The sequence below is a fragment of the Clupea harengus genome, chromosome 12, assembly GCF_900700415.2.
Source record: "Clupea harengus chromosome 12, Ch_v2.0.2, whole genome shotgun sequence".
Classification (NCBI taxonomy): Eukaryota; Metazoa; Chordata; class Actinopteri; order Clupeiformes; family Clupeidae; genus Clupea; species Clupea harengus.
This window is the reverse complement of record NC_045163.1, coordinates 4,657,446-4,670,222: the sequence shown is the minus strand read 5'-3', so window position 1 is coordinate 4,670,222 and position 12,777 is coordinate 4,657,446. Positions and strand designations below refer to the sequence as shown.

Genomic DNA, 12,777 nt, shown 5'->3' with positions numbered 1-12,777 from the left:
AATGTTGCATTAGATTGAGATCAGAAATACTCCTATCAAAGTGACACAGAACACAATTGAATACATTTGAGAGGATGAAGAAATATATTTCTGCGCACACACTGCTGCATGACCACACAGAAGAGAAGTTTGACCATAATCTTACATTCCTCCTGGAATGCATGGGTTCCTGGATTTATTGAAAGTACATTCATTGTTTCACTATATTTGTGAAATGGCAGCACAGCAGTAGCAGAATACCAGACAAACTGAACTGAAAAGATTGACAGAAATCGTGGATTTCATGGAAACACAAATCTACTCAACAAGCTTTTGTGTGAGTGATCACTGTTTGGAGGAGATATGGAGAGCATGTCATGCAACATGTGTTCTTCATATCATTTATTTTCCAGTTGTGGTTCCAGTGGAGGTCCTCCTGTCGCTTATTTCTCATTTCGAACGGACAGTTTTATTAGAGACTAGACACACAACACGCAACACAGGGCCTGACAGGAGGACTGCTGAGGACTGCTTTTGGCAGGGGAGCTTCAGACAACCCACTGTGTCGTTTCACTGAGACAGACTCACTAAGTTATACCATATAATAAAACTAACCCCTGCACACCGTTGAAATACAGGATAAATGTCTACTATGTTTGACCTATTTCTTGTTCTATAACCAATGTAACATCAAATGTTATTTTGCATATTGCATAGTCTATAACCAACAACATTACATTGAATGCTCAAACTGTGATTCTAAATGTGCAAAAGTATGGGGCTCCATGTGTAACAGACCTAAGCAGAATGCTTTCTGCACTAGAAATGCATAAATTAAAATCCATCTTAATGCGTTTTGTCCAGGAAATACACAAACGCCTTAGCATTGTGTCCAAAAAATATTGAAGAGAGCACATTCTTTCGTACACAGAAAACGAATGCCCTTCACCAAATTGTTTGTTGTGCTTTTCATTTTGTGGACAAAAGGCTGAATGCACTTCTCACTTTATGGACAAAGTAATTAATAACAAATAAATAATTGATTACTGCGTTTCGTAGCACAGAATGCATTCTGTTTACAAAAAAATGTTTGTTACACTTGGCGTCCCTCCTTTCTCCTACCTCTCTAAAAATCTCTTAGACACAAAACACTTTAAACATGCAGTATATGCTTTCTAGTTACCCAAATTATTCTTGACAAATGTGATTTCCTTTTTTGGAGTAAATGTAATGCAGGATCCACTTTGCACTGGGAGTCCACCCGCTATTGAGCAATTTGAGCGCACTGAGACATCTATGCTCTTCCATTGGCCAGGACAGCTAAATGCGCTGGGCAGGCAGTGTCACCACTCAGTTCAGCGCAAAATCACTGGCTAGGAGGAGGAAGTCTGCTTATCTTGTCCGAGCACCAGCAGCGCGTCAGGGAAGTTGAAGTCGTCTCTCATCGAGCACGAACGGATTTGTTGCTTTGTCGTTGCATAGATCCTGTTGATCTACGAAACAATGGAAAACTTTTCCGGGGCGAGCTTCTGGAGAATTTCCTCACCGATTTGGACTCTTAGTCTGGTCTTAGTCGTTGCTGTGTGTGAGGCATCCGAATACGAGTACCTGAGCTGGAACGGGGGACACAGCTACGGTAAAGCCCAGCAGTGTATTGACATTCCAGAGGAACTTAGACTATGCCACAATGTAGGCTACCAACAGATGCTGTTGCCCAACTTATTGGAGCACGAGAGCATGGCCGAGATCAAGCAACAAGCTGGCAGCTGGGTGCCACTGGTTCATAAGGCTTGCCATCCGGGTACCCAGGTGTTCCTCTGCTCCCTCTTTGCCCCGGTATGCATGGACCGACCCGTGTTCCCGTGCCGCTGGCTGTGCGAGGCGGTCCGTGACGGTTGCACTCCCATCATGGAGTCGTTTGGCTTTCCCTGGCCCGAGATGCTTACCTGCAGCAAATTCCCCGTGGGTGATGTGTGTATTGCCATGAATGTAACCAGTACCTCAGAGTCACCTATTTCTGGTAAGTATGTTTAGGCCAGTTTTACACGGTTTTTTCTAATGTGGTATATGTAAACGATTATCTTAATTACAGTTATTCAGTTTCACATGCGAATTGTTCAGTGACATCATAGGAGCTGGGTAGTAGCATAACCGATACAAAAAATATAAGAGAAACTGCCAGTAACTAATTGAATAAGACCTAAAAAAAAATATGTTGTTCCAACAGGGACTCAAAAACGTTCAAAAAGTTATTTTTTAAGATAAACCAACTGTAAAAGGCAGTTACACAACATGGAATTATGCCAGGCTTAACAATGTTGTAAGCACATTTGCTGAGGGTAATGAATTCCTATGCATATTCCTAAAAACATGAGTTTTGATCCAAATAAAGTGGACCAGTGCAACACACCACTGTTGTGTACCAGTGCTTTGAAGAGGTCTCATCCTATAAATGGGATATCTGTACAGGAATGTTTCAGGTGTAATTACCCTTGTGTGCTGGATCTGTTCCAAAAGTAACGGTGGACCTCTCTCAAAATGGTCCTGTTTGGGCCTTCAGCTGCAGACCAAGCTATTTTTCGTGACAGGAAATCCTCATTTAAACATGAAAACACATATGGTATGCCACTAAAGCCAAGTAAGACAAACATTTAATCGACTCTGAATCTCGGACTTGTGGACTAAACTCCACAGGTGATCGAGTGCATCTAGATATGTTGTTGTAGGCAGTTTAAAAATGCACCCTCAATTACTCATTTCATTTTAAATGTCACACACATCTGTAAATATGCATTTAGTACTTCCGTGTGCCCTTTTAGCATGTCTTTCAAATGAGCAGTGCTTCACTGTATCACTTTGAAAGTTTAAATCTCTTTCAGGAGTCATCGCCAGGAACTTTATGTGTAAAAGTTATGTGTAATTTTTAACTGATTGTAGTTTTGAGAAATGTGTCTCAAGGTTGACTGGTGTTAAAATGAATGTGTTTTCAAAATACGTTTTGGAATAGCCAGTTGTGTGTCTGATTTCATCCTAACTAAGGAACTAAGATCTGTCCACCCCACCCCCACGCAGATTTCCTGCCAGGATTTTGCAATTTCCACCACACAATGCTGACAGTGATTAATGATTTCTTTTGAGCCTGTCACTGTTAACTGCTGCAATTATGTTTTATGTGTATATGAGTATTCGTGGTGGGGTGTTTTGATAGTATAAGCCATAAATCTTGATCATGTTTATTTTACACTGATGCGTAAAAAACTATTTACATGGATGCACTACTATACTCCACGTGTCTAGAGTTAACTTTGTGTTTGGAGAAAGGGTTGAATGTATTTTGTATTTGTGTGTTAATTGTGGTTCATGTCTGTTTTGCAGGCCCCTCTCCTGTATGCCCACCATGTGATAATGAGCAGAGCATAGATGCTGTACTGGAGCATATGTGTGCTAGTGAATTTGGTGAGGACACTTGTGATATATATGTTATTATGTGTTGTCAGGAATGGTTTATATTATTTTAACGTGACCCACATTGTCACATTCCTTGAGTAGAACTTGCGCTGTGTTCAATTTTGAGATCTGTCAAACTAATTAGACAAATATTTGGACTGAGCAGTAGTACTGTAATTACACAGTAATTGATCAGCAATAAATAGTGTTCCCACATTAGCAAAACAACTCCAGAAGATCTCCAGATCTAAGGCAAAGACAGTATTCAGGCTGCTGAATAAGACATCTCTATAAAGAGTCCACACACACTGGGCCTAGGCATCACATCTATTAAATGAATTACGACCAAAAGAAAAATAACAATATTTTGAGAGCCATGCAAAGCAGAATACGTAAAGAGTGTGTGTATTGCACAATATAAAAAGACCAAACATGAAGCCTTCTCTGAGGCATGTTCCACTACACAAGTCTGGAAGGTCTTACTGTCAAGCGTATGAAATGTTTTGGAGCTTGTGTGTTGTGGGTTTTTAATTGAGTTTCAACAAAAAGACAAACATCAGCAGTGTGGGCCGTGATGCAAGTCAATGTGCATTGTATAGACTGCACACAATAAATCAGGAAAACACAGATTTGGAAAATATGTGTGCTGGAGAACTCTGACTGATTGTGTGCACAAGTGACATCTTTAACACAGTAGTTAAGAGGAACAAAAACAGCTGGCTTGAAAACAGATACCAGAAAATGGGACTGCGAGGGAAATGGTCTCTCAGCAACAATAATCAAATGTTAGTCATTCACAAAATAAGCTGGAGAAGCTTCAGCCACTTCAGAGATATTAATTTCATCAGATTTGGCATTGACCACAATGGAAGAACTCGGTCATATGGTCAGTAATACCTTCACTTATCAAAATCCCGTCAACAGCATCCTATCGTGATGAGTCGCACAGATTGCCAAGTTTATGGCTTTTTAACATTTGCTTTCAATAATAATCTTGTTGTGTTGTCTTGTGTAATATTGCAATATTGTGCCAGGATTCTAGCACATGTTAGTAATACACATCCTCACTGACAATGTGAATCCAGCAGCTGACATGTGTGCTGCTGAAGTGCAACAATGTGTGAGTGGGGAGAGTGCCGGAGTAAACAAGGGCCAGAGTGTGGCTAGCTCTGTTTATTTTTGAGGACCTTCTTTTTGTCATCTTGCTGCTGGTGGTTTTTTCAAATGCAATGCAATCGGCCAAACCACCGGGAACCACTTCTCTTCTCTTCTCATTTCTTTCTTTTTTTTCCTTCACAGTAAATAGATTACTTCTTGCTTTGCCATAACTACAGAATGGGCTCGGTGAATGATCTCTCTGCTGTTTTTTTTTGTCGATGGGAAATTTCTACATTTTTGTGCCCTCCAAACCCAGAACTATTCTCTTCTTGTGCTGCCTGTAATCAGGACACATTGATGTTGTTGATACTTCGTCATAATCAGTCCCTTCTTTTAAATCTCTGAAGCTTGTCAAATTCAGGAAGTTTAGCTATGGTTGCTGATGGCAACAGTTTCATGGGACCTTTTATTGTACATCATAAAACACAAACACTGCAAGGACCTTTTGCCAACCACCAGAGAGTGATTTAAGCCACAACTTTCAGCATGGTACCAGCATTGCTCAACAATCAATAGGAGATCATTGTTGTCTACTTGTTGATTTAACTGTTGGTTGAAGTGATTGCAGATGTCAGAGACCATTCAAAGTTTTATGTTATTTTCACTCTTATACTGCTGTTAAAAAAGGTTTCAAGAGACAAGTGGTGAATAATTAATACATTTTATTCCCCTAGAACAGATTGAGGCATGGTTGGTTTGCTCATGAAACATGGAAACCTGTCAAAATCATGTTGACAGCACTAGAAATGTATGCCAAGGCTGTTTCAACAGCACGCCTGCTAGTTGGTGCAAAATAAAAGGCATAAACACAGTGTGTGTAGGGGAGAAATGGAACAACTAGTAGCACTTAAACAATCATCAAAATCTCAACGGACTGAACTGGTCTTTGGAACGTGCTACATAGCCCTAACATTATAGGGCCTAATTTTGTAATTTACCGACAAGGATTCCTTGAATAGTCTAGAATGAGCAAATTACATTTTTAACCTTTCCAAATAGTCTGTTTGTACCCAGTATATTACACACTCTTGTATGCATAGCGGTCTGTGTGTTTAGTTTTACATGAGTATATTAGAGCTTTGGAGAAGCCTCCTCTGCACAGCCAGGGCTTGGAGCACGAGTGAGTGTGTGGGCCTCCGCTGTTTCTCTTCAAAGTGTCACAACATGCAGCCGTATTGTTTGCAAACCCATAAGCAGGGTGTGCGTATATATGGCGAAATATTGAGAGTGATAGTATGGCCCCTTGTCCTGAGCACCATTCTGGAACAGCGTTTAGGATTTTTGAAACTCGCCCAAGAATCTTATCCTCACAAACCCCAGTGGACAGTAGTGGAGTGCATCACATGTCTTCACTTGACACAATTAACAGAGAACAGCATCTGAAAAACATAAACCAGGGGAAAAGCGCCTTGGAACATAAAATGCATTTATCAAAAGCAGCTGAGCCGTGCTCCAATTCGTGGCGTACATTAAGGAATTACAGACTGAAAAGAAAACACACCTTTCAAGTGTTGTGTAAAGCCGTAGGACCGTAAATGAGGCATTTATTGTTGCCAAAACTTTAGCCACAAACTACAATCTGGTTTCCAAGGGCTTCTTGGATGATGACTGGTTTTCTAATATTTATAGATTTAGAATTAGTCTTCAAAGGCATTTTCATGACTTTTTGGTCTTTCTTCTGCCTGGCCTTCCCTTTGGTGGTGTTGATGATAAGGATTACAGTTTATTACAAGTATCATTGTCATATATCTTTGCTATGTTTAAGCTGTTTCAAGATTTTATTGTTCTGTTTTAGCCATTAAGACCAAGATTAAGGAGGTGAAAAAGGAGAATGCAGACCGAAAAGTAATTCTACAGAAGAGGAAGAAGATTGTGAAGCTTGGCAATTTTAACAAGAACGACTTGAAAAAGCTTGTGCTGATCCTGAAGAATGGAGCAGACTGTCCTTGCCAGCAGCTGGACAACCTGGGGACCAACTACTTGATTATGGGTCGCAAAGTAGGCAAACAGTACCTCCTGACCGGCATCCACAAATGGGACAAATCTGGCAAGTTCAGGAAGGCCTTGAAGAAACTGAAAAGCCACAAGTGCCCCGCTTTTGAAGCCGTCTTCTAATGGTGTAGTGTCATATCTTGCACCATTACTTTGAGAAACGGAGCAAACTAGTTTGCTTTTTTAATAGTTTGTTTTATTATACACATAAAGATGTATGGTTGAATTCACATTAATATACAGTGTATTGATTTCATCAGGGTTTTATTTCACTCATTTGCCCAAGTGGATTGTGTTGTATCTTAGTACAAAAAATGTTGCAGATGTTGTTTCACGTTAACACTGGTAATGGATGAGTCACAGTATATACTGATATATATATAGTCATAAATTATGTTGGAAGTGTGAATATTCATATATCATAGCAATGTTTTGTTCATTTATCAAGTCAATTTCATCGTACACTCATTTAATCTATAAAACAATGGCATGATATGGTTCATTTAAATCTGTAAACAATATAATATCAAATGACCTCAGTATTTACATACTTCTATACAGTTTACATATTTTTAGTACAAAATGCTTTTAATCTCCTGGGTATATTCGCCATCTGGTCATGTATTTGTTTGAACAGCTGTTTTTAACCAGTCCCTCACTGACTGGAGGTCTGTGTGTCCATTTACCCTCGCTCTTGTGGTAATGCAGTGTATGACGGAGATTCCTCATTTGTTTCAGATGCCCATTCAGTTTCATTAAAAATATGGAGTTGAGTTACCACACAAACGCCAGTGACCCACCAAATGTGTTGTTATTTCCAGAACACACCCACCCCTTCTCATATTTGTTATGTTCCCAGGGGATATGTGGTCCTCGATTGTCTCTGTGCTTGTGATCGCTGAAAAAGTAGTGCATTCAAAAAGAAGTCTAGCTATTGAAATATTCCCCGCTCCAAGCTAGCAGAAGGCCTTTAACGAGGTGTTTGGAACAAGCTGGAGCATCACATAAGTGTAAGGAGTACTTCAAGTAATGAGTCGAGCAAATGGCAAGTGAAACCCCTGAGGAGCCTGAAGGTGTGTTAGCGTGACACTCAGACAGTTATCTGGCATAGCTGCCGCCAGATGGATAGAGGATGGGAATGCAAAGTTAACTCGGTTCACACAAAGATGAGCCTGTCCACACTGTGTTCAAGTATGACATCAAGATTTAATTGAAAAAAATGGTCTCTAACTGTTATTAAAATGTTCACACGGTCAGAGGGCATGCTGGAACGATTTCCCAAATCACTGGGGCTCCGCGGGTGACACCAAAATATTCTCAATCATTTAATGACAAACATTGTGTTTCCACCCAGTCTGAAGCGAGCCACTGAGACACCCCAAATGACACCCCAAATTGAGCTGTCAGGCCCGCACGTTCCTTCCAGTTTCCTGCCAGATCGATGGTCTCACGAGCATCTGCGGTGCTTTTGTCTTGTCAACAGTGATGTGAAATGCCCCAAGATTGAGCTGTGAGTAAGAAATGCCTGGAGCACAGTCAAGACTGTGAGCCTGGCGTTTCAACCGTGTGCGCATGCTGTTTGTGACCGAAAGCTCTTGGAGTACTGGCATCTTGTGTACAGAGACTGCAGATCTCATTATTTGTTTTGGATGAGGCGAGAGGATGGAATTTTCCCTCACACCCCAGGCTGCTTAAGACCCGCCATTTTGGTCATGACTAACTTCACCTTGCACAGGGCTGTTATATTTTATGTGGGCAGCCCCAGTGGGCTTAAGTATCAGTGCGTGTTTTTGGAGGATTAATGATCCAGCATTAGTGTATGGCTCTTATTGTGCAGACATCTGAGCTTAAGCACAAGTACATTGGGATCGAACATCACATAGTTAAGAGTAATTGTAGAAATTGCTAAAAAAAAAAAAAGGTCTTCAGCTGAGCTCATGTTCCAGAGAAACCTCTCTCAAAGCACATGGCTTGTTTGGCCTTGTAGGATTACAAGCAGATGTACTGTAATTTTGCATCATTGCGCGGTTCAGCTAAGCCTATTGTGCAATAGTCCCTCCATGTTCAGGACCTGTCAGGACGCTGTGACAAGAGAGTACAATTGAGATAGCATGGTGAGGCAAGACAGCTATGATGTCAGAACATCTATGGTGTCAAACACTTCTGGGTGTGCTACACCCATGGAATTAGAAAATATATGTAAATAAATATCCATGGTTACTGTGCAGTACAATGCAAATTAACTCTAAAAAGATCTTATCGAAGCCACCGGAAGATGGCGAGGTGAAAGTGCAGAGATCCGCTGATAATTGCCGATGACTAGATGTAGAGGAGAGGTTTGTAAAGTTTATACTCAGAACCACACAGCACAGCAGTGGATGTACATGGCCTGAAACTTATGGTTTGGGCTTTTAAGAGTGAAATAAATATTTCTCTAGTTGTCACCCTTTTCATCATTTCAAAACAACCAAATGCGGTTGTGGCGTGATGGTCTGTTTGTGAAAATGTGGAGTATGCATGGCTGACTGTTGCGGCTGACTGGGACCTATCAGTGTAGCTAAGAAAACACCCATTGACAGGCTTGTCAGATTCATGAACTCTGGCTCCATCTTGGACAAGGGTACTTTACTTTTGGATGGTAGCCATGACGACTGTGACCTGTGCATACCTGCATGTAGCCTACCTTGGCAGAGCTGACACTAGATTTGAGAGAATTACTTTCAAAGATGGTAGAAACTTAACCTGATTGGGTTCTTCCACTTTCAGTATTACCAGTCTGAAACATTGTTTATAAAGCCAGGAATGTGCTCGGTCATTAAATGAGGATAGGAGGATTACATGCTACTGTAAGCAGGGCTTGTGAGACTGATTAGAAACGGGACACTGCTATCACTTTTATCATCAACGTGGCATTTTCTTTGGCCCCGGTCCCGTTTACATGCTTACTTCAAGAGATAGCATCAAAATAACAGCGGTGGTGTTGACATAAGGAGTGAGATTATTTTCACTGAATGGTTAGGTGGTTAGGGAGGAGAAACAACGAGACATACTGTGTGCTTGTACACGCTTGTTTGTGAGGTTGGACTCAGCGTCAGCAGACTTCTTACCGAGCACTGCCATTAAAACAGAAAGGATGAACTTCAGAAATACACTTCTAAACATGGCCGCGGGTTATAGTTATTCCTCTGATGAAACTTTGAAATGCTATTCACAGTAGTCTTTCAATTAAAGTAAAGCAGTCCAACATTGTTTCAGCTGTACTCAATTAGCAGGAATTAACCATTTTCAAGCACTAATTAAACCTGAATATGTTCATAAATGGTCTTATCTGTAAGTAGAACTTGCACAAAAGCAAATGCCAGTTTATTCCAGGTAGTTTTGTTGTTCGGGTCGGAACAAAAATGTTAGTAAAGTCTTCAAAGCACGACATCGCCAATAATGTCACCAAAGAAATGTCAGTTAGCATGTTAGAAAGGTTTTATCAGTGACAACTGGGCTGTTGGTGGGGTGTTTGCAAGGTTTTGCATGCTTTTTAGGTAGATTGATAGTTTTAGACCAAAACTCCACAATGCTTGCTTTAAGTCAATAGTTTAGCAGTGTCAATATGAGGCTATCACTGATTGCCAGACAGCATGGGCTGATTATGAGGGCCAGCTGTTGGCGTTGCCTCTGCATACTTTCTGTCTGTGATGAGTGAGAGTGCCTAACTTCTCAGCCTCCAGCTCTCCTTAAGCGTCCATAAATAATGTGATGGTCTCACAGGATGTGTCCACAGCCAGCTGAGTTATAAGTGCTCTTCCAAGTGAGGACTGCAGATCTGACATGGCAAGTTTGAGGCCCTCTCGACATGCTCCTCCAGTATTTAACAGTGATGTTGATCACTGACAGAAACAAGAGACATAGTACAGATACGTTTGCACACAAGTCGATAAGAGGAACGACAAAGACAAGGCGTTCTGCTGACTGTGCTTGCAAGTACACGTATCCCCGATGACAGTACAAGAGTGCGAGATGAAGAGAACAGTTGTCGGTGCCAGGATCTGTTCATATCAACAGGCGTGGATCGCTTGCCGTCTGTTGGGCTTGGAGGATGACTCAGGCCTCTATCTGCTCTCTGTCACATCCACCTCTGCATCTCTCACTGGTGGTCAGAGGAGGGTTTTATGAGGGTGCACTCTTATGTGTTATGAATGCGTGAAACCAGGCAGTAAGACAAGGGGTGTTGAGTTGACAACATATCCATATGTTGTTTTATTTAACATTTCATTTCAGTACCCAATAAAAAGTCATTTTTATTAAATCCATCATGGTATGCATGTGGGGTGGCATGTGGTTGCAGAAGAACATTAAAAAATGGTTGACCAAACAGCTGGAACACTCTCAAGCATTTTTTCTTATGACTCCACTTTATTTATTTATTTTTGCCTCTACATGCCAGCCAACTTTATCGTCACTCCATCATCTCCTGCAGAGAAACCGCAAGAGTTTGGGAGAAATGAATATATTAAGTGAACGCAGCAGGGCCACTTCCTCAATTTATATTGTATCAGAAGAAAATTGGACTGGCGAGGGAGCGAGGAGAAGCTTAGATCATGTTTTTGGCTGGGACAGCAGCAGCAGACACCCACTGATCTGGCTGTGGTTTGCCATAGCCACTCATGAGATATGTCAGTGAACCCTACTGTGAGGTTGGAGAGAGCTGGAGAACACTTGGCATGGCCGGGCCGGACTGTAAATCCGACAGCTGGAGCCTCTGACACTGTGGACTCCATGCCATGAAAGCAATCCCACATTAAAGACTGGGGTGCAACGGAGGTTGGCGACCCTCTGCCTGGTGACGCTTGAACAGATTTAAAGCTGTAATGACTTTTTTTTTTTTTTTTTGGTTTTCATCTGATGTTCAAGTAATGTTTCGCTGTAACAGTGAGTCATAATCTTAAGAATGTTTGGCTTTAATGTGAGCTCGCTAAACAACACAAATGCTTTGTGAAAGCCATACAAATGCTAAAAGCATTCTGGCTTTTACCTCGTCTATTTTAGTCTCCATGATTTGTTGAATCTAGCAAGGGTGAAATCCTACTTTCCATGATGACAAATTTTCCAAAAGAATTTATGTCTTTCCTCCTTATTCCCGCTACTCTGCTTCATTTTTTGGCCCCGTTGAGTCCCCGATGATAAAATCTGGTTTTAACTGAATTTTGGTTTGGAATGCTAGGATCGTTTCATTCACTACCAGGAGGAATGATTCTGCTCTGCCAAAAGGAACAGAAATCAAGAAGCAGAAATCCATCTCAGGAGTCTGAAAGCCAGGCTTGTACAACATACCTTAAAGGGCTCAGTTATGGTCTGAAAAAAAATAAACATCAACCTCTGCTGTTTCGTGTGCTTTACCAAATCCATTTATTTGAAAAGAAAAGAGTGAACTAGTGTCTGTTCCAAGCCCTTGTATAAACATTATGGAGGTACCAGTATGTATGAATCCCCCTCTACTGGTATTCTCTGGAACAACACTTCTCTGAATTTATCTAGATATTTCACTTCCTTCACTACAATGAAAATGAGTTTTGGTAAGATGCTCACTGAGGGCACATTTAGAGCCTGATCTGGACCTGTAACTGTCATTCTTTTCTGAAAGACTTAATGATGTAACACTGTGCAACACAGAATATTTACCATTTGTCTCACAAGATATTGTAATTATAACTATGCATTTTGCTAACAATTTAATTCAACATATGGATGTCTAGTTCCATGTCTAAACAAACCAAGAAACAGACAGAGAGACAGACAGACAGACGCTGCACACATTGCTGTTGGCTGTTGTGGTGTCCCTACTCGTGGTATAATTTCTTTCATAAATGATTACCCATTCAAAGTGGCCTTCCCCTGTTCAAACAGTGATTTGGAGCTGGGGCATAGGAATAGGTCAATGGATTGTGCCTAAACAGCAGTTACATGCTAGTACACCAAAAAGGTTCAAGCCTACAGAAACACAACACATGCAACTCATCAAACTAATTATGATTAATTACTATTAATTATGATGTAATTATCGAACATATAATATTTTAATTGCCTGAATATGCCAAACATGATTATATGATTAGGCTCTGTTTTTAGGATGGCCCAAAAGACATGCAGTTAGACTGATTAGTCAGTAGATGGGACTATTTTCAAGACAATGCCCTCTACTGTCAACGT

General features: G+C 40.9%; 1 protein-coding gene across 1 annotated transcript; it reads left to right on the top strand.

Annotated features, from left to right (window-relative positions):
• Positions 1 to 1,281: 1,281 nt before the first annotated feature.
• Positions 1,282 to 7,362, top strand: sfrp1b (secreted frizzled-related protein 1b). The gene is made up of 3 exons (XM_012814347.3): positions 1,282 to 1,999; positions 3,355 to 3,435; positions 6,380 to 7,362. Exons 1-3 carry the CDS (start codon positions 1,483 to 1,485, stop codon positions 6,697 to 6,699), a joined length of 918 nt encoding a protein of 305 aa, XP_012669801.1. The 5' UTR covers positions 1,282 to 1,482; the 3' UTR covers positions 6,700 to 7,362.
• The last annotated feature ends 5,415 nt before the right edge of the window (positions 7,363 to 12,777 follow it).

What these genes read in the sequence shown, in the direction of transcription:
- sfrp1b (XM_012814347.3), top strand. Translation starts at nt 1,483, where the DNA reads ATGGAAAACTTTTCCGGGGCGAGCTTCTGGAGAATTTCCTCACCGATT. An exon ending in CTCAGAGTCACCTATTTCTG is followed by an intron (nt 2,000 to 3,354) that starts GTAAGTATGTTT and finishes TCTGTTTTGCAG; the next exon opens with GCCCCTCTCCTGTATGCCCA. An exon ending in TATGTGTGCTAGTGAATTTG is followed by an intron (nt 3,436 to 6,379) that starts GTGAGGACACTT and finishes GTTCTGTTTTAG; the next exon opens with CCATTAAGACCAAGATTAAG.